The 19,505-nt window shown below is 39.7% G+C and overlaps 1 protein-coding gene across 1 annotated transcript in view; it reads right to left on the bottom strand.

The window, feature by feature from the left end:
- TG (thyroglobulin) overlaps window positions 1-19,505 on the bottom strand; it is a gene marked incomplete at its 5' end in the record, with an annotated part of 143,675 nt that overhangs the window by 56,355 nt on the left and 67,815 nt on the right. Inside the window, 7 exons of the mRNA XM_063299987.1 lie at window positions 51-250; window positions 4,083-4,242; window positions 6,141-6,231; window positions 9,489-9,711; window positions 10,327-10,491; window positions 12,177-12,311; window positions 19,316-19,369. Coding sequence (XP_063156057.1) covers window positions 51-250; window positions 4,083-4,242; window positions 6,141-6,231; window positions 9,489-9,711; window positions 10,327-10,491; window positions 12,177-12,311; window positions 19,316-19,369 — 1,028 coding nt within the window. The remainder of the gene's footprint in view (window positions 1-50; window positions 251-4,082; window positions 4,243-6,140; window positions 6,232-9,488; window positions 9,712-10,326; window positions 10,492-12,176; window positions 12,312-19,315; window positions 19,370-19,505) is intronic.

Here is a 19,505-nt window from a genome sequence, read left to right as displayed (position 1 = left end):
CCCATCTCAGTTACAACATACTTATTCATCTGAAAATAAATAGGACTTACCATCAGTAGTGCCCTCTTGAAGAGGATTGGATTCAATGATCTCTTAAGGAGGTGGGTGCTGATAATGTCCGCTCCCCTGCCATTAGCTCCGATCGTTATCTGTCCTGCATCTCCCCCAAACATTGCAATGTTCTTCTGTATCCATTTTAGAGCCATTTCTTGATCCAAAAGGCCCCAATTTCCACTTGCGACACTGGAACCTACACAAATAAATAAAGGAAAGGAGGACGTTGGCACAAGTGATAAAAACAACTTACAGCACTTCAAGTATCTGGAAAGAAAGGATGTCACTAAGAAGATCAAGACTTTCCAGGAGGACAACTAGTTGAAAGAAGACTGTCTTAGCTTCTAATCTGTCTTTAGGCATTTCTACTCCTGCATGTTTTAGACAGCTACAATTACGAGGTAGGACACATGGAACAAGGGTTTGGAGTTATGGAAAGTTTAAGTTACAGAAAGGCAAACTGTGACTGAACATTAGAAAAAGCTTCTTAAAGGCAGGAAGGAACCATGTTTCAAGTCTGGCTTTGGACAGGCAGCCCAATCTTGGGCTGCAGCAGATTTCTGCCAAAAGTGACTGGCTTGACCATCCTGTGCAACAGGCATTAGAACAGATGCAGCAGAATCAACATTATGCAGTAATAAAGCATTTTCATTAGGATGGGATGAAATTCCTCAGGATTACCATGCTATTACATTGCTTTTAGATGACTATTCTGAAGCAAAAGGCTTTTAATTCTAATTTTAGGTCACTTTAAAATAGTTGAATGTCAATGCCATTGAGGGGATTATATCGTACACTTGCTTTTATTCCTGTTCACTGCTTCTTCTGCAACATCTGTTTTTATCTGGGTCTTTGGGGCATGTGACTTAAGTCTGGATGCTCATGCGACATATATTGAATGCTAATTATTCCCCAGCTTAAGTAATATTCAGTAATATGCACTATCCTCAAGGCCCTGACTTTTGTAACAGGAACAGCAGAAAGCTTTTTTTTCTCTCCATACAGTTCTCCATTTCTATCAGCAATGAAGCTTTTCCATGTTTGTTTTATTTTATCAACTCCAAGCTTGATCTGTCCCAAATGCCTTGTTTTCTGATTACTATCCCCTGGTAAAGTGCTGCCTCTACTTGGGGAAAAAGTTGGAGGTCTTCCCAGACTAGTCTATGGCACAATGAGGAGATGGGTGGTCTACCATGCAAATATTAGCAAAAAAGGCCATACATCTGCAACACAGTATTCCAAACTCCAGCCTCCTCTAGCAAAATCTAGATCAGCTGTGGCCATCTTGGGGTCCTTCAAATGTGTGGATTATGAGACTCTCACCATCCACAAACATCCAGCTTATTGATTGCTCTACAAGTTAAATCTTGACAAGCAGACATACTGCATCTTGACCTTAACCCTCCTTCATTTCCCCACAGGCCATTCCACTGGACTCATGAATTTAAATGGAAAAGGCAGAGAAGTCATTCTGTGTATGCCACATGCATTGGAGAAACATCAAATCAATGTTTGATATAACAGTGGCATGCAATATCTTCATTCACACAGTCATTTAGGGGTAGACATATAGGAGGAAACATGATGAATAAGGGAAGATCATCTCTCTGCAGCCTTTTGATCTTATGAAGTACTACAAAATCATTTCTCCTGTCATGGAAAACTAACACCAGTAGAGCACTAGCATCTACAGAGAAGACTGGGAATGATTCTGGGCACATTCAGAAAAGCTGCTAACAGGCAGTATGAACCAAGGATGGACAATATATGGTCTGTAGGCCCCATGCGATCTCCATTTCCATTTTTATGGCCTCCAGAACCTCTCCCAAGTTCATACTATCACAACTGACTGACAAACCATTGATTTATGGAAGGTTCATTTTTCATTTGGTGGGAGAGGATTAAAATACATGCATTAAGTCACTGCAAATACTGCCAAGCTGACCTTGATGGGTCTTTAAAGCTTATCAGGGTCTAACCTGGTTAGTACTTTAACTGAAAACTACCAGGACATCCCAAGGCTGTAGGCTAGGGTAGGCAGTTGAAAAAAAATATCCCAGAAGAAGAGAATTATAAGCTACTTCCATACTACTGTCAAAAAACCTACATGGACATGTCCAGAGTTACCAGGAATCAAACTTGACTCAATGGTGTCTTTCTCTTTCTTTAAGAATTAATAACCCATTTTTTAATCAAAAAATCCCCCACTCATCCTAAAAATAAATAAAAACCTAAGTCAAACAAATTATCCCCACCATTGTTGGGGGCATCAGCCTATAGCCTTTGAAACCAGTCTCTATACATCTCTCTCTTCATGTGATTCTTATATTAAGCTTATCAATCATATGGGCACATGTCCAACAAAAGGGTGTGGTAAGAAAGAAGAAGGAATAAGAAATTCCCCAGAAGGCCCCAGAAGGAGGAGTGAAAAACAATGATACCTCATCATCTGAGTAAGTGGGATCTCTTCTAGCCTCTCAGCTCACAGATATTAGATCTGGGCTTACTATTTATCAGCTGGAGCAGTGCAACAGCTCTGAGCAGAAACTGGGGCATTCTAGAAACTGAACATGTAGGCCGACCTCGGCAGGAAAGAAAAGGCAATGAAAGAAAAAGGGGGCTGAAGCACAGCACACTGCTGCCACATTTTCTTTCCATTGAGACTAGTGGAAAGCTTTATGAAAGTGTATAAGCAATTTAGCACTTTTTTTCCTTTGAAGGGGGTCAAAGTCATGATTCAACAAGATGGAGTATTTGCCAGGACCTCAGCATTTAGCCAGACACCGTGTAGAGGCTATAAGGAATGACCCTGAAGGACAGGAGGCAGAGCCGCCACCAAGGCAAGGGTCAGATAAGAGGGGACTGAGCCCGGTCCAAGAAAGGAACTTGAGAAAACATCTCAGGGAAGCCCCTCCCTAGTTCACCCGAAGATAAAATGAGAAAGAGGGAAGCACATTCAGACTTGCAAGATTCTGTTACTAGAGCTGTTGCAATAAGAGGAGTCCTATCTACATATATGGCATTAGTTTCTTAATCTGGTCTACTTTGTAGGGCTGACACACCACGAGGAATGATGTCTGTTCTAAGTGGCTATGAGCTACCAATTAAAAATATGCTGCAATTTTTCAGCACAGCTGAGGCATAGCAGCATTCCTTTGGGACATTATGGAAAATTAAACTGGGGGTCTTCTACCAGTGAGGCCTGCTATTCAGATATCCTTAGAGTACTGAGGTATGAGTATGAGAAGCTGGAGAAGGACCAGGGCCTGAAGGAGGAACTGGAGAAGATGTTGAAAGTGAAGGCCAACGTGGTCCCAGTGGTGGAAGGGGCACTCGGGGCTGTGACCCCCAAGCTGGGAGAGGGGCTCCAACAGATCCCAGGAGCAATGTCTGAGAAGAGTGCAGTGCTGGGAACAGCGAAGATCCTGGGCAGAACCCTCAAACTCCCAGGCCTCTGGTAGAGGACCCAAGGTGGAGGAAGACACATACCACCCATGGGGGCGAGAGGGGATTCTTTTTAAAAAAATTCAATACAATTAAAATGAACAAACAAAAAGATAGAAAGTAAGAAAAAAGAATACAGAAAGAAATGAAAAGAATAAAAGAAAGAAAACATAAAATTATACCTTCCACCCTTCTCTCTATTGAGTAATTATCATCTTAATCTTCTCCCCATCCACTTCATGCCTTTTTAGTCCCCAGATCCCAAAAGCATCAATTTGATCTTGTCTTATTTCAAAAAAAAAAGTCCATATAAGGTTTCCAGTCTTTCAAAACAAAATATTTTGTCATTTTTTTTTCTGACCAAACTGGTCAGCCTCCCCAATTCTGCAAGCTCAGTTAATTTTATAATCCAATCTTCCACTTTAGGTGTTGCATTGCTTTTCCAACTGTTTGCATACAATAATCTCGCTGCGGATGCCATATGAAATATTAATTTCCCATACTGCTTTCCTAATTCCTTGTCCATAAGACCCAGCTGAAATAATTCTGGCTTCATCATTAAAAAGTTCTGGTTTCAAACTCACCGGTGCTAAAAAAGCCAAAAACTCCAGCTCGGTAACTTGCAGTCACGACAATGAGATTCCCAACTCCAGCTAAGTAGGAACCATCAAGGACTGTCTTTTTTGCTTGGTCATCAGCATTTATGCTGTTGTGGAAGAATACCAGCACTGGGAGATTCCCCCCCTGCCACAATAAATGATAGATTAGTTGTGGTTGTTGTTTGAAATTTATTATAGCCCCCCACTCCCATAGACTCTGGGCTGCTTACAAATTCAAATACAAAGCAATAAAAACTATTTAAAACCTACAACCCCCAGGCAGCCCAGACCAAAACAATTAAAAATTAAAATTAATTAAAAATTTAAGCAGTTAAAGAAGCAGTGGTGAAAGGACAATCAAGAACTACGGTTAGCCATAAATAATGTTTATTAATGTTGCTCTTACCTTAGCATTGCTGACTTGTCATCCCTTTTTCCAGCCAAAGTTGAACAGGGCCAAAAATATCTACTTTGGGGGGAGTTCTAATTTTAACTAAAACCACAGTGATTCCTAGTTGTTTAAAGTGATATAATATACTTTATAATTCATGGGTAATTAATGATAATTTGGAAAAGTAACTGTTCCTTTGTTGACTTAGCATATTTGTATTTTACCGTTTGCATTTTATTCTTTTAATTCCTTTTTATTTTTGTTCATATTCCTTCTCTAAATTTTTTAATAAAAATGCCCCCCCAAATGAAACAATAATATGGTGGGGAGGAAGATGTTCTCCTCCACCCCAGCTCTAGAGCATATGTCAGTAATTTTCACATTTATGACCATACACTCACGGAGATCCTACACCCCCGATCACTGGCACCTCATAGGTAAAAGGTAAAGGTTTCCCTTGATATTAAGTCCAGTTGTGTCCGACTCTAGGGGGTGGTGCTCATCTCCATTTCAAAGCCGAAGAGCCGGCATTTGTCCGTAGACACTTCCGTGGTCATGTGGCCGGCATGACTAAACGGAACACCATTACCTGCCCGCCAAAGCGGTACCTATTAATCTACTCACATTTGCATGTTTTCGAACTGCTAGGTTGGCAGGAGCTGGGACTAGCAACGGGAGCTCACCCCGTCACGTGGATTCGAACCGCCGACCTTCCGATCGGCAAGCTCAGCAGCTCAGTGGTTTAACCTGCAGCGCCACCGCGTCCCTTAGGACACCTCATAAGATTTCAAAATTACACACTGTATCGTTTCAGTAAGGAGAATGCTGAAATCTTGCAAGTAATCTCATACAAGAACATGGAAATCTTGTCCCTCCCTCCCTCCTTTCTTTTTCTTTTCTGATCTTTTCTCTTTCCACCCAGATCATCACATTCAGCATTGCATGGTGAACCCCAGGGCCTGAAAAGACTGCTGACCCAAATGCTCCACTAAATTCTGAAGGGCTTAATAGAGAAAGATGCAAGATTTTGGTGTGAGATGAATCTGCTAAGGGACACACTAATTCATGGCCGAGGACTTGCATTTGTGTGAAATTTAAACTTATCCTGGTTGTCCTCACAGATGAAAAATGTCCGCTTGAAGGCACACAAGTATGCCCTGATAAAGTTGGTTAGTTCTGAAGGTGTTACCAGAATTCAGTTTTGTTGCCTCAGACTAACCCAGTTCACCCCCTCTATCATTTAGAGTAGTTCTCGCCGAAATTGAGAAATAACCCTCTTCATCTGGTTAAGTTGGGGAAAAAGCACAAGAGACAATTAACACCTCCCTCTCTCTTTTCTCCACAACCACTTCAGTGTTCAGAACTGAAGCCCTTGAACACCTGATCATGGACCAGAGTAAAAACAGAAAACCTTAGCAAGGCCTTCTGAAGGCATAAAGGAGCTTTAGAGTGACTTCATCAGTTGCTCACCCCCAAACTTTCTTTCTCTGTAGATGACTGTGACATTGTGTGAATATCTAAGGATAGATCCAAAAAGGTCCTAACATCAATGGATCTAGCAGCCCCATCCCATGGTCCTTCCCCCAGAGCAGATTCCTGAATGAGGGAATGATCAGAGAAGATGAACATACTCTTACTAATCTAGTACTTACATTGTTCTGTGGGACAAAGATGTTCAAAAACAAGCAATCTTCACTGACAGAAGAAAGGCTGATATCATCTCCTGGCTGCCAGCAGCTAGCTCTAAAGAGACAATAAAGTACTTTATGACTTGTTTAAAGTTCTAGTGATAATGAGGAAACAAAGGAATAGGGTTGTGGATGTCATGCAAGATCAGTTTTAAAGTATCATAAAGAACAGCCTCCCCCAATCTAGCAACTTCCAGATGCATTCCTTTAATTCCCAGAATTCCCCAGTCAGTGTGGCCACTGCTGAGAATTCTGGGAACAGCAGTCCATACCTCTGGAAAGCATCCCAATCAGAGAAAGTTGAACTACTTTTTTTTCAAACCACCCACCAAAACAGGTATATGGTGAGCTACACATCTGGATTCACCAGCCCCCCACCCCCAAATCTCATAATAGCAGAGCCAGATCCATAGCCATTTAGACTGTGGGTTTGGACTATCATTGCAGCCATTATGGGGGCATGTAGATATTCTGTACAGATGGATAAATTCTAGAAAACTCTTCTGATATTTGATATGTATGATCCCAAATCCCAGGATAGACCTACAGCAACTATACCGTAGATAACTAATGTTTTAAGTACTTGGGATTAGTCTAGGCCCCTCAACAGAAGTAAAGTCAAGAATGGATAACAAAATAGATGCATTATCCCTGTTTATCTTCATCTCCATGTTCCTTCCCTCCCTTGAGTTGAAGTTTAATCTGTAAATATCATTAAAAAAAAGGATTTCTCCTTTGCTGTTACTCTTTATCGTACTATGGAGGTGCTCTGTAAATAGCAATTAATAATGCTTCTGTCTGTGGATGCTGTTGTTTCTAATTCTCAAATTGTTTCCTTATCATGTCCTTAATATATTTATTCTAAATAAATAGAATAAATATATTAAGGACATGATAAGGAAACAATTTGAGAATTAGAAACAACAGCATCCACAGACAGAAGCATTATTAATAAAGCATTATTATATAATAAAGCAATAAAAGCATTATTAAAATTAATATAATAAAGACATTGTAAAGACTTTGATGCTGCAGGTCATGCACAATGTGTACAAGGAGCTCTCTCAATGTCTCTTTAAAATTTGCAGATACATAAAATTTGCAGATATAATTCATAATTGCATGAATCCTTAAGAATTAACAGTTTCATGCAGCTTTTCTTCAAGAAGGAATGCTTATAATTTATAACTAATCAAGGGCTGATCTCCTTAAAAGTTGTGCACCATTACAAAAAAAGACATCTGTAAGTTCACATCTAGCTTCTGCAGACCCTAACTATATACCATTTTTTCTGAAGCAGAAGAATGCAATAGAGAATGACAATGTGGCCCAAGACAAACCCAACATCACTGTTGTGGGTCTTAACTGTACAGCCCTGCACACCTGGAAAAGCAAGATGTGCCTCTCTTGTGGTAAACTGTAAACATAATCTGGGTGAGTCACCTCAACCCACACAGCTCAGGTGCACCAGGAATTAGGTCACCAAAAATGAGAGCGCCCTCAACCATGCAATCATACTACACAAGACCGAATGGCAAAAAAAAGATCACTGCTTTTTTGTAAACATTTTAAGAAGCAACACTGAAAATTCAAGCTTGAAGAGTTGGTACAATTGCTTTCCTTCCATGGAAACTCCAACACAAGCTAAACCATCTATGTTAGCCTTCTGTGGTCCACGTTTGTGCAGGTGTATCTCCTTGTGAATTGGACCAAAGTAAAGATGACATTATTTGTGCATTTTAAAAAGGTGCTTGGAAAAAGCAGCTATGAGAACCATTCAGAAGACTGCTTTCAGTCTGGGTTGGGGCCTCATTACAAGCTGTCGTTAATCACCACATCGAGCTCCTGGTTCCTTTCTCCAAGGAGTTAAACTGGCAGTCTTTCCTTCAGAAAATAACCTAGCTAAGGGCAAGATTGCAAGAGCTTTATATGCACAGAGATGGAAAGAGTTGACACTACCCACTGTGGAGAAAGGGTTGGTAAAATTGACAGATCTTGCTGAGATGGATAAACGGATTCGTTGATTAGAGAAAAGACACTGTCTACATTCATTGGTGATTGGTGACTCTTATGGGCGCTTTGCATAAAAATGAAAAAAAAGAACTTGTGATTTATGGCTTTGATGATTAGACAGGATAGATTATAGAAAGAAGAGTATTATGATGGAACTTTAGAGGGAGAGGTTACAATATAGTACTTATTACTGCTGTGAAGCATATCAGAAGTCACTGCTTTGCATTTTTAAAAAATTCTTTTCTATTTTTCTTTAATTTTTTTCTTGCACTTTTTGCGTATCTTTGCTTTCTTTCTTTTTCTCTTTTCTTCTTAACTTTATATGAGTCTGTATTAGTTTTTATCTTCTTTTTTAAAAGTTTTAATTATATATATACTGTAAATTTAAAACTAGGCTATTTAGCTAGGAGATACACACACACACGCACACAGGTGTGTGTGTGTATCTATCTACCTACCTACCTACCTATCTCTCCTAGGTAAGTAGCCTCATTTTAAAACAAACTTAACGTGTGGTTTGGCCTTCAATGACAATGTAACTAAGCAAACTTCTTCCTAGCAGCTGTGCATAAATATATATATTTAAATATATATATGGTTGGCCTGTCAATATACAGGCAGCTTAAAAATCATACGTAGTGTAGATATAAAAGATAAAGTGAACAGATACTTTATGGATAAAAGAAAATTGCAGTGAGACAAGCCATCCTAATAATGTATCATCTACTTTCGCTGTCTAGAATTGCCCTCCTTACAATGAGTTGTCCTAGAGCTACACAGGACTTTGATCTTCTGGTGACATTTCCTGTGATTCAGGGATTATGCAAATAGTGTAAAACAAACAAACCGCCCCAAAAATGCCATACTGGGGAAGCCCATTTATCCAAAAACTTATTGGATATCTTTCACTATCTTGTTAGTTAACTGCCTACATTCAATTATAGTAACCCCTTAACCAGAAAAAAATTCAAAGCTGCAGAAAGTCCAAATGGTGCCACCTGATGGTAGCAGAAATAATGGAATAAAAACATTATGATTAGAATAATTGACTATCTCCTATCCTGTAAGAGTGTCCTGTAATTCTTCTGCTCACCTCTTCAACCTGTCAAATAGCAGGGCCAGGATGGATGTTAGACCAAAGAATCATACATCCTATTCACTGTTCTCCCCAGAGAAATTTCATTAGACATTGCTGGAGACAGAATGCTAAACTAGATCTAGACAGTATTCCACTTCTGATATGCTTATGATACATAAGCAAGTGACTCTTGGCTGTCAAGATGCTATTTGTCTTCTCACCGGATTGTGGTTGCATTCCAGAAGTCTGTCCAGGTGAAAGGCTGTGGAGGATGGAACCGATTCTTTCCCACTGGAGGTGCTGCATATGGAATCCCAAGGAATTGCCCAATGCTCTTCCACTCGGAACCCACTTGAATTACTTGAGAGATGCCAAACAAGGTTCCTTGTGATGGGATGTACACTGAAGGGTCGTTGTTTTGTTCAGCAGTGGGTAGGAACACATCTGCACAATGGGAAGAGATGAAAAACTCTTTGAGAAGAAGCTATAAGCCTAATTATGCAGGTTTCAATTCGGGTACTATAAAATTAGACAGTGTTCCTTGGCAGCTTGAAGATGTGTGGACTTGAATTCTGAGAGCTGAAGTCCACACATCTTCAAGCTGCCAAGGTTGAGAAACGCTGAGTTAGACTGAGATTCAGCTTGGGCAAGCCTGCTTACAACCCAAGAGATGCAAGGACTGTTACAGAGACTCTTCCCAAAAGTGCTCTGCAGTATTATATACTGACACACACACACACACGGTATGCAGTTTTTAAAAAGAAGATAAAACTAATACAAATTAATATAAAATAAGAAAGAAAAAAATAAAGGAATCAAAGAGAAAGCTAAAAGGACAAGAAAAGGGAAAGAAGTAAAAGAAAATAGAAAAGAAAGATGCAAAAATGCAGAGAAGTAGCTTCCGATCCTTCTATTCTTGACCAAACTTGGCATTGTTCAGCAGCCGTAAGACCTCTGACTACCATGCTGATTTATTTCCACTGTATCTTCTGCTTTTGTGTTTCAGGGAAAGCAAAGATTAACAAGCCATGCTTCTTTAATCTTTTGCCATGTATGTACCTTTCCTTCGATAGATATACGCAGCTGGCTCCTTGAGCAAAATACGACAATGGTGGCCTTGGAGACTAAGAGTACAACTCTGTGTTTCTGGGTAGAACATGCATCGTATTGCTGACGGCAATATTTTAAGAGTGGTCACTAGGCACAAGTTGTCCTTTGAACAGACTGTAAAGAAAGAAATGACCAACTATGAATTATATAGGCAGATAAAACAAAAAGCATGTGAAAACTGCCTTGATAGTTTGGAGACTGAAATGGAGAACATAATCAATAATGGACCCAACAAGACTGGGCAATTCCCAGGGAGCTACAATTATGATATTTGGAAGGCCATCTCAGGTGGTGGTTTAAAGATTGTCAAAGAAAACAAATAGATTCTACTGTCCAATGGAGTAATTGAAGCCCCAATTTCTTTGAAGCTGGCTTCAGTTGTGTCATGTTGGACATCCCATTTTATAGCACCTACATAAATACTCATATGAAGAGAAGGGACAATTGTCATAAAAGATACAGCCTTCTGTATGATAATGTAGGATGCTTCTCCCCAACTTGGTGCCCTCCAGATTTAGAGAGACCAAGAATTCTGGGAATTGCAATCTGGACACACCTGTTAGATGGAGAGACAACCACTGTAGGATACACTTCTTAGTACTAATTATTGATGCCTGAGGGTGAAGAAATCAAGTTTCAAAAGAAATCAAGTTCAGTTTCTACTGAAAACTAGCCAAAGCAATTTTCTCACTTTTCAGCCACAGCCAGGTAAACTGTAAGGCATTTCCACACTAACTTCAAATCATCTGCTCTATTGATGTTACATGTCTCGCCCTTCAAAAGGCAGAAATCCGGCCATGAGTCTGCTTTTGTGTTGTAAATGTATAAGATAAGCTCAAGACATAAATAATGCCTTTGAAAGAACAGCCATAAGAAATTGAATCTAGAAGTGAAGTTCTAACTTTCTAGTCTTGGGCATACAGATACCATCCAGAAGTCAGCAATTTGCATCAGATACAAAAAGTCTATTTCACCCCTGCACAGAAAATTTCAAAATTAATCAGGGCTTCCAGTCACAGCTAAATAAATTGCTTTTTTTGCCTCTTTCCCTTTAAAGTTGGGATGATCCTCAAAGGGCATCTAATGTGAAATTGAAGCCCTGGGCTTCTTGGTAGGTCATCATCCAGCCTCCAGTTTAAAAGGGCTTACTTAGAGGCGCCCCCATTTTTATGGAATAGTAATACCTCCTATAAACTGTTAGGACTCCTAGAAGAAAACTGAACATGAAGCTTTTCTCCTGAGACCAAAAGAAGCCTTAAAGATATTTAAAAGGAATTCAGTAACTCCCTTTTCATCTGTCCTGTTATTTCAACTTTTTTTTTAAAAAAATGACACATTAATTCCAGTTAGACAAGTAACAACATAATTAATGCAACTTGTATTTGAGATGTCTGAGAGCCAGTTTGGTGTAGTGGTGAACGCACCAGGCTAGAAACCAGGAGACCAGGAGTTCTAGTCCTGTCTTAAGTATAAAAGTCAGCTGGGTGACTTGGGCCAGTCATTTTCTCTCAGCCCTAGGAAGCAGGCAATGGCAAACCCCTTCTGAAATCTTGGCAAGAAAAGTATCCAGGCAGTTGCCAGGAGTCAGTTCTGATCTGAAGGCACAAAGGGGGGGGGGGGGGGGAGGGTCTCACTCTAAAAAATATACAAAGGGTCTGAAAAATAGGCACCTTGGTCAAATGCTCCTTGTATTCATGTACAAAGTGGGAGGAGGGGGGAAGAGTTTGATGCATTTCTGATATTCTTAGCTCTAACTAAGAAAAAACAAACAAGCTTAGTTTTGGGAAAGGACTTCTTACCTGAGAGACAAAAATCTTGGATGACAGTGAACTCACTGGAAAGGTCTCTACTGACATGGATGACATCAAATTTGGCAATGGAAGGATCAAGAATAATGGAGGCCTTGTCCAAACGCTGCCATTTGTTCAAGGTCACTAAAAAACAAAATGCAGAAATTCAAGAGTAGAAGTCCTGAGAACCATAATTTATATTTGCTGGAATACAAAACAAAATCATTTATCAGAGGGGCCAGATAGTCAGTGGGACATGTGAGTCACAACTAAGTAAAATTATAGGATCCTGTTGTCAAGAAATATGTGTGAATGTTCTGCTTTTCATCTCTCTGATGGTCTGTAACCTCCCTGGGTTCTCTTCCTTTTATTCAATGCCAAGGGGAAATTCCTCCCATAGAGCTCTTTCAACAAGGGCCATCCTGTCACCAGGAAATGGAACTTCTGCCTTTGAGAAATGGTAGGTGAGTTTCTCATTTTGCTAGAAATATTTGGAGAAATCGCCCATCCAGTCTCTTTGACTTCAAATCTGGTGGAACATCTCAAAAGGCTGTTTCTCCCTGCTATAAACATGACTTCAGGGAAACTAAGTCATGATTAGCATCAGACCCAGTCTACTGTCTTCCATGGAATATACAAAAACTGAACAATCCCCTTGGTTTTACTCCCAGTTGCATGTGTGTTTTTCAAAACCCACACTTGAATAGTTGGATTTTAAAAAAAAGAAGAAGAGGGATTTTACAGACTCAAGTCTTTTGTTTTTGCCACAAAAACAACAACAGGAATGGAGCCTTTTCAAGGACAGGAACTTAAGAAAAACAGTTTAAAACAATAATTACACATCAATTTTCCACAGTCTGAGTTGCCAGTTCCGGCAGAGCAGAAGTCATTTGTCTAGCTCCAGACACAAAACTGAAAATGACTAGTTATGCTCTTTAAAAGAAAAAGAAAAGACAGACATTCTTTGTCTGGATTCCAATGTAAGCCCAGAATGTCTGTGTTACCTTGCTGATCTTAAAAGATATTTGCCTTGGGATAATAGACCACTCACGATCACTTCTACTAACACCGTCAGCATATTTGAGCAAGTTATGAAACCTTGTCTGCCACATCATTTCTCCGGTTTCAGAATCCCTGATATAAAAGAATTCAACCCTCAGACAAGCTAAGCCGTGTAAGAGAAAACCCTAACAAAAATATCCCAAGGGAGTATTTCTTCCATCGTAACAGGTTCATCCAGATCTGGTATAAACCTAGCTTTAGCATCAGCACAACATTAAGCTTTGGTGAGTTTTAAATTTAGGCTTGGTTTGGGTAGGGCCTACTATGTTGTACAGACCCAGCCCATTCTGATCATTTATGATTCAATCTATTATGCAAACCCAGAACATGGGTGAATTTAGTAATCAAATTAAGCATCCCGTGCAATCCAACCTACTTGTCTAATAATATACTGCATCGGTATCGGAATATCAGTTGTGCCTTGGCTATGATATCTAGGCTGGAAAAATACAGACCATCACTAGATGGCAGCAACATTTTGGAGATCTTTCTCTCTGCTGCCATCTAGTGGACAATTTCTCCCAAAGATGCTACTGAATTGTAGTTTCAGTCCAGAGCAGTGTTTCTCAACCTTGGCAACTTTAAGATGTGTGGACTTCAACTCCCAGAATTCCCCAGCCAGCATAATTCTGGGAGTTGAAGTCCACACTTCTTAAAGTTGCCAAGCTTGAGAAACACTGCTCCAGAATATTGATTCTGGAGTAGTTTGTGCAACATTTGTCAGAGATTTGGTATAAGAGGTGATGGGATATTCTATGGAATCAGCATATTGAATCTGATTCTAATGCAAGGATGAAAGTGAACTTCTTGGAAGTGACTGATGCTTTATGTTAGTGGAATGGTGCCACTGAAGATAACCCACATTTTAAGATAAGACAATTTTATCTTGCGATAAACTAGGCGTTTCTTTAATTGCATTGTTAGTAGCCACATCAAGTTTTTTTTAAAAATAATAATATAATATTAGGTATCAGAGCAGAGTCTTTTGGAAAGGGGTGGCTGTTATACATCTAAACAGTAATATTATTTTCACTGACAGCAGTGCACTATAACCCTTCTACATCCTAATTAGCAATAAGAAATCTCAGGAATGCAATTTTTTATTGGACATAGACAGAGAAGTCTTAAATTTCCTTCTCTCTGGGCTGCAGTTCAAGGAAAATGCTCCCATGCTACTTTTTTTTAGAGAAAAGCTTTTTTTTTTTTTAATTAACCATGCAACTCCTGAATTCATTTGTGAATAAAGTGATGTGAATTCTATGGAACTGAATACCATCCTATGTAAGGATTTTTTTAATGCCAACTCTGCAGACTGGATGATGATCCCTGATCTTTAAAAAAAAAAAGCACAGAAAGTTCCTACTGCATACAGACTTTAGGACATTTTATCCATCTTCTTCTATGTTTGGGGCCCGATCAGCAGAAACAAGTGGATTGCACAGAGTTTGAATTAGAAGGTTTGCTTCAAACAGGATTTCATTGAATCAAAGCAAGTCCCTTTTAATCAATTTGATGGACTTACCCACTTTTATAGAAATGAGTCTTCAAATCAAATCAATCTGATCATACAAATCACAAATCCAAGTTGAATCACAAATTCAGATTAAATCAACTCATTGCAAATTCACTTTAGACCCTGGCTAATTTGTATACTTTTAGGGGTAGCACACTTGGCTTCATCTCTACCAAGTCATAGGAAAGGCAATGATACTGCATTTTTAAAGCCATTAGCAGCGTAATAGGAGAAAGCAAGGCTGAACTCTTATCTACAACATCCTTATTTATTTAAAAATAAACTCTACAGGAAACCTCCCTCTCCATGCACACATTTTAAAGTGATAAAGTCCAGAAAAATTGTCAGCTTGGCTATAGCATAGGATTACCAGTCATCTACTGAAAAATAGTATTGGCGCAAGGCTGCACAGAGAAATCTGAAAGCACCATGACATAAAATAGATTAAGTCAGAGGACGAACTGTGACCCTATAATAACACATGGTCCCAGGAACCCTTCCAGATTACGGTATGAACATTTGGTATTGTGGCTTCTCACCATTTGAGGCAGAAAACATGGGGAAATTGTAGTGCAAACTCTTAAGCAAACACAGTGCATTTTAGAAACTATAGAAAATAATCCAACCCACTCCTCAAATAATTCAATAAAATTCTGATTCAGTCCACCCACAGGCCTGCCTATTTTGCATTGCTGCCCTGCCCATGGGCACTCCTAAGGGAGGCAAGTGACTTCACTTGCACGATGACATTGTGTAAAATGCATAGTTCATGCCTTTCACACAAAGATGTCACGATGCACATATGATGTCATTGTGGCTTGTACAAGACACCTATGGCTCCACCAATAATGACCTTCAGATTTCCCTGACTCAAATCAAGTATAATTCCAATCACCAAATTGTTGCACACCGTGATCTAAAGTACCATAGCTCTCCATCTTTGTAGAAAATGTTAAGTTTTATAACTAAGGCACTTTGGTGAAGCAAGTGCATTGATCACTTTCATCTAGCAGAGAAGCCCCCTTATTCCAGCCAGACCAAACTCAGGTCATCCCAGCCTCATCTGGATCATCTTTTTTCATTGCATAATTATAACCCTCTGCATCCAACTTGTTCTGAATCTTTTATTGTTAAAATTCAGGATCTGTAAGGATGAGTTTTGCTTTCCGGATGTTCTTTTTACTAGGACAGGAAGAAGAGAAGGATTGGTGCTGGGAGAATGAGAAGAATGTTGACCATAGTGATTTGATAAGAGAGGTTCACTCAAAATGAACTAAAACTAAGCCTAAGTAAGCTAATGCAAAGGTAAGCACAACCTTGATTGTCTTCCATCTCCCTGCCTTCTCTCTGTTACTGCCCTTGGTGCTGAAATAAACACTAAGTTTGTGTTTGTGCACACACATACAGGAAACACCAATCTCACCAAAGCTGTCATGCAGCTAAGCATAAATAAAGAAAATAAATTTTTAAAAAAACTGGAAGTTTAAGCCAGAACAGTACAGAGTGGACTCACTTCCTTGATTCTGTGGATTATAAGCTGCGAAGACCTTACAAGATTGTCTTGTATGGGCAGTACAGTGAGCATGGACCTGATTTAACTGTTATCTCAACTGGGAAAATTAGATAGTATAAACTAAACCCGGTGTGTCAGAGTGTTCCAGCTCCATCATACCATTCTGTTCTTTCACCATGCTTTGAATATTTAGGTTTTACACATACCTAAAATAGACCTGTGGGTAACCACGAGGGTCTTTATGATCCCACAGTGCACAGTGATATCTCCCTTGGTGCCTATCGTGTTCCACTAGATTTTCCATTGAAAAAAATGAAAAGTTAACATGCTGCGAAGCAAAGTACCAACTTCAGACACTATGTTTACCCTTTGTAATTCTTCTGAGCCACAGGCATCTTAAACAACATAAAAGTGGTGGGCGGCTGAAACTCAGTGCTTTTTTAAAGCAGTGTGTCCATCTGTCCAGAAAAAAAGACACAGTGAAGCTGGGGTGGTAGACAGAATTCTGAGGAACTAGAGGGAAAGACAGAGAGCATCATGCCAATTTTCCTTGTGGTAAATGAAAACTCAAGACATGTTTCTAAATTTCCCCAAATGCACCCACCAAGCCAAAAAGATGGGAGGTCCTGAAATTGGCTTTTGGGGAACTTATGTGAAGTGGATCAGAAATCAATGTTCCTGCCCATCTCCAGGTGGGGATAGGAACATCAGCCTGGTACCTTCCAGCTAGGCCAGCACTAAATTCCTAATGCTGACTAGAACTTCTGGAAGTTGAAGATCTGAAGGAGCATCAGAAGATCTGAAGGAGGACACTGCTATAAAAGATTATTTGCAAACAGCTACTGTATACCTGCCAAGATGAGAAGTCTGGTGCAATTCTCTATGGGCCTACACAGAAGATAGTTCCACTGAATTGTATGGACCTTGTCCCAGGAATTTGTCTATAAAATTTACACTCTGGAGACAATAGAGCTGAGCAGAAATATCAACTGCTTTTCAATTTCAACTAGCATTGCCATACAGAACAGGGATGTGATCAGTGGTGTTCATCACTCTTGTTTTCAAAGAAGGAGAAAAAAATAAAGAAAAGAGGGCATTTCTTCTCTCTCATTCAAAGTAAATATCTTTCAGAGATCTGTCTGCATGACTACCATATCAAAGATTTACCTTGAAGAAATCCCAGCAGATAATATTTATCTCAAGAATCTGTTACACACAAGTGTTTTTGCCAGCCTTGCTGGAGATGATGGAATATGACAATATGTACCACTTTCCAAAAATCTTTTTTGGGTAATAACTATAATCAGACCTCTAGGACTGGCACTTTTCTCTGCCCACAAAGCTGTTATTTGAAAGAAGGAAGAAGCCAGCCAACATGAAATGAAAGCACACCAGATGTTTATCTGGATGTTAAAATAGTTGGCTTCTAAATAGGGCAAAGCCTTCCTCTTCCAAATCGGTAGTTTCGACCCACAGCAATCCCATAATAAGCCTCCATTGCTCCACAGTCTGTGGTCCATTTGAGATTGTGGACCTGAGTAACGTCCACTATATGAATTTCAAAATTGCAGAGGAGCAGAGCTGTAGAAACTACCTGTCCTTTTCCTGGTTCCTTGACAGTAGGAAACATCTTGCTTTGCTACAGTTTCTGAATAATTTGCAGGTTGAAGAGCTCAACAAATAGTAAGCCAGGGAAGGAGACCCTCTCAGTTGCCCAGGACACTTCATTGTTTCTATTTCAGCCCAGGATGATGGCTGCAAACATTTTTCTTCAACTGAAAGCTGTGTGTGAAACCTGGTAAAAATTATCCAGTGGTCCCTGGTGTTCAGTGCTGTTTTACTTTATCCTCATCAGTCCCCAAATGTAGAAGATCTTAGTGGTAAGAATGAGGATGAAAAAAGAGGAAGAGCACCATCAGAAGCATAGATGCTCTTTGGATAATAAGGGTTACTCCACTTAGAATTCCCAACTAGAAAGGTGGTCTTGACATACCTGGAGGACAAGGGGTGTTTTATAGGAATGAAGGATGGATCTTTTCCCATTAGAAGGGAGAGATGTTTTATCAACAAGGTACTTCATGCACATTAGTTCAGAGGTAGAAGATTAGGAAACCTGGAACACATGAGATCCCCCCAAAACCTTGGGTGCAGCCCCCCAGTCCCCAAGGAAAGACCTTTCAATTGCAGCATATAATGCAGTGTTTCTCAACCTTGGCAACTTTAAGGCGTGTGGACTTCAACTCCCAGAATTCCCCAGCCACACACCTTAAAGTTGCCAAGGTTGAGAAACACTGATATAATGATAAATAAATACAGAAGGAGCAATCATATTCATGGTACTGAATAATTTAACACTCTTGTAATTACATTTGAATGTAAATCCAACCCCTAACTCGTTATAGGGCACCACAGTAAGATGACTGTAACTGCAATTATTGTATCTGCTGGAGATTATTTTATTTGAATTTTAATTGAATTAATTTTTTATCACTTCGTTGTGCAGATTCTTTAGGATTGGGGTGGGTTAGAAATATTGTTAATGAATGTGGTGTTTGTCGTGGCCTCATTCATTTCTTCATCCTCTCTCCTAGCATGTCACTTAAAGAGCAAATGTGGCCCTGGGGCCCCCTATGTTTTGCACATCTGCAAAAACTAAATTACTAAAGCTATTTATTTTACATTATATATTGCTTTACAAACATACCTTAAACCCAAAAAAAATTACTAAAGCTATTTTAAACAGAAATTGTATTCATGCTCACACCCAGAGCACAAAATCAAGTTTCTGAGGGTAACTTTGGAAAAGCCGATGCCAGTTTGCAAACAGGAAAATGTCCGATTCTATGCCCCACAGAGTTCCTGCAACAGATTTCTCCTGTAGGATGTACAGTGTGCTGCCTTATGAACATCAGCACATTCCATCAAAGAAAATCCTTTGATGACCAGCGTTCTCAGTCTATTACCAAAAGAACAGCCCTCAAAATGGTAGACAATCTATAAATAAGTGGGGAAACCTGAAACTCAATTAACTTTCACTGACTGAAGGGCTGTTTTTCTTACCATTTTCTTGCTTTGCCGGTAAAGGAACAGGTGGGCACACGCGGGGCACAATTGCTATGGGAGGAAAAAAAGAGACCTTTTTTATTAGCAGAAATTCATGGAACACTTAAAGGAACAGGGCAGAGTCAGGGGTGTCTGCCGGGCATGGTAAAAGAAAAAAATCAGGTTGGCGGCACCAATGGTGCAATGG

This window comes from Candoia aspera, chromosome 3 (assembly GCF_035149785.1).
Source record: "Candoia aspera isolate rCanAsp1 chromosome 3, rCanAsp1.hap2, whole genome shotgun sequence".
In the NCBI taxonomy this organism is placed as follows: Eukaryota; Metazoa; Chordata; class Lepidosauria; order Squamata; family Boidae; genus Candoia; species Candoia aspera.
The sequence above is the reverse complement of the archived record's forward strand: the minus strand, read 5'-3'. Positions and strand labels throughout refer to the sequence as shown.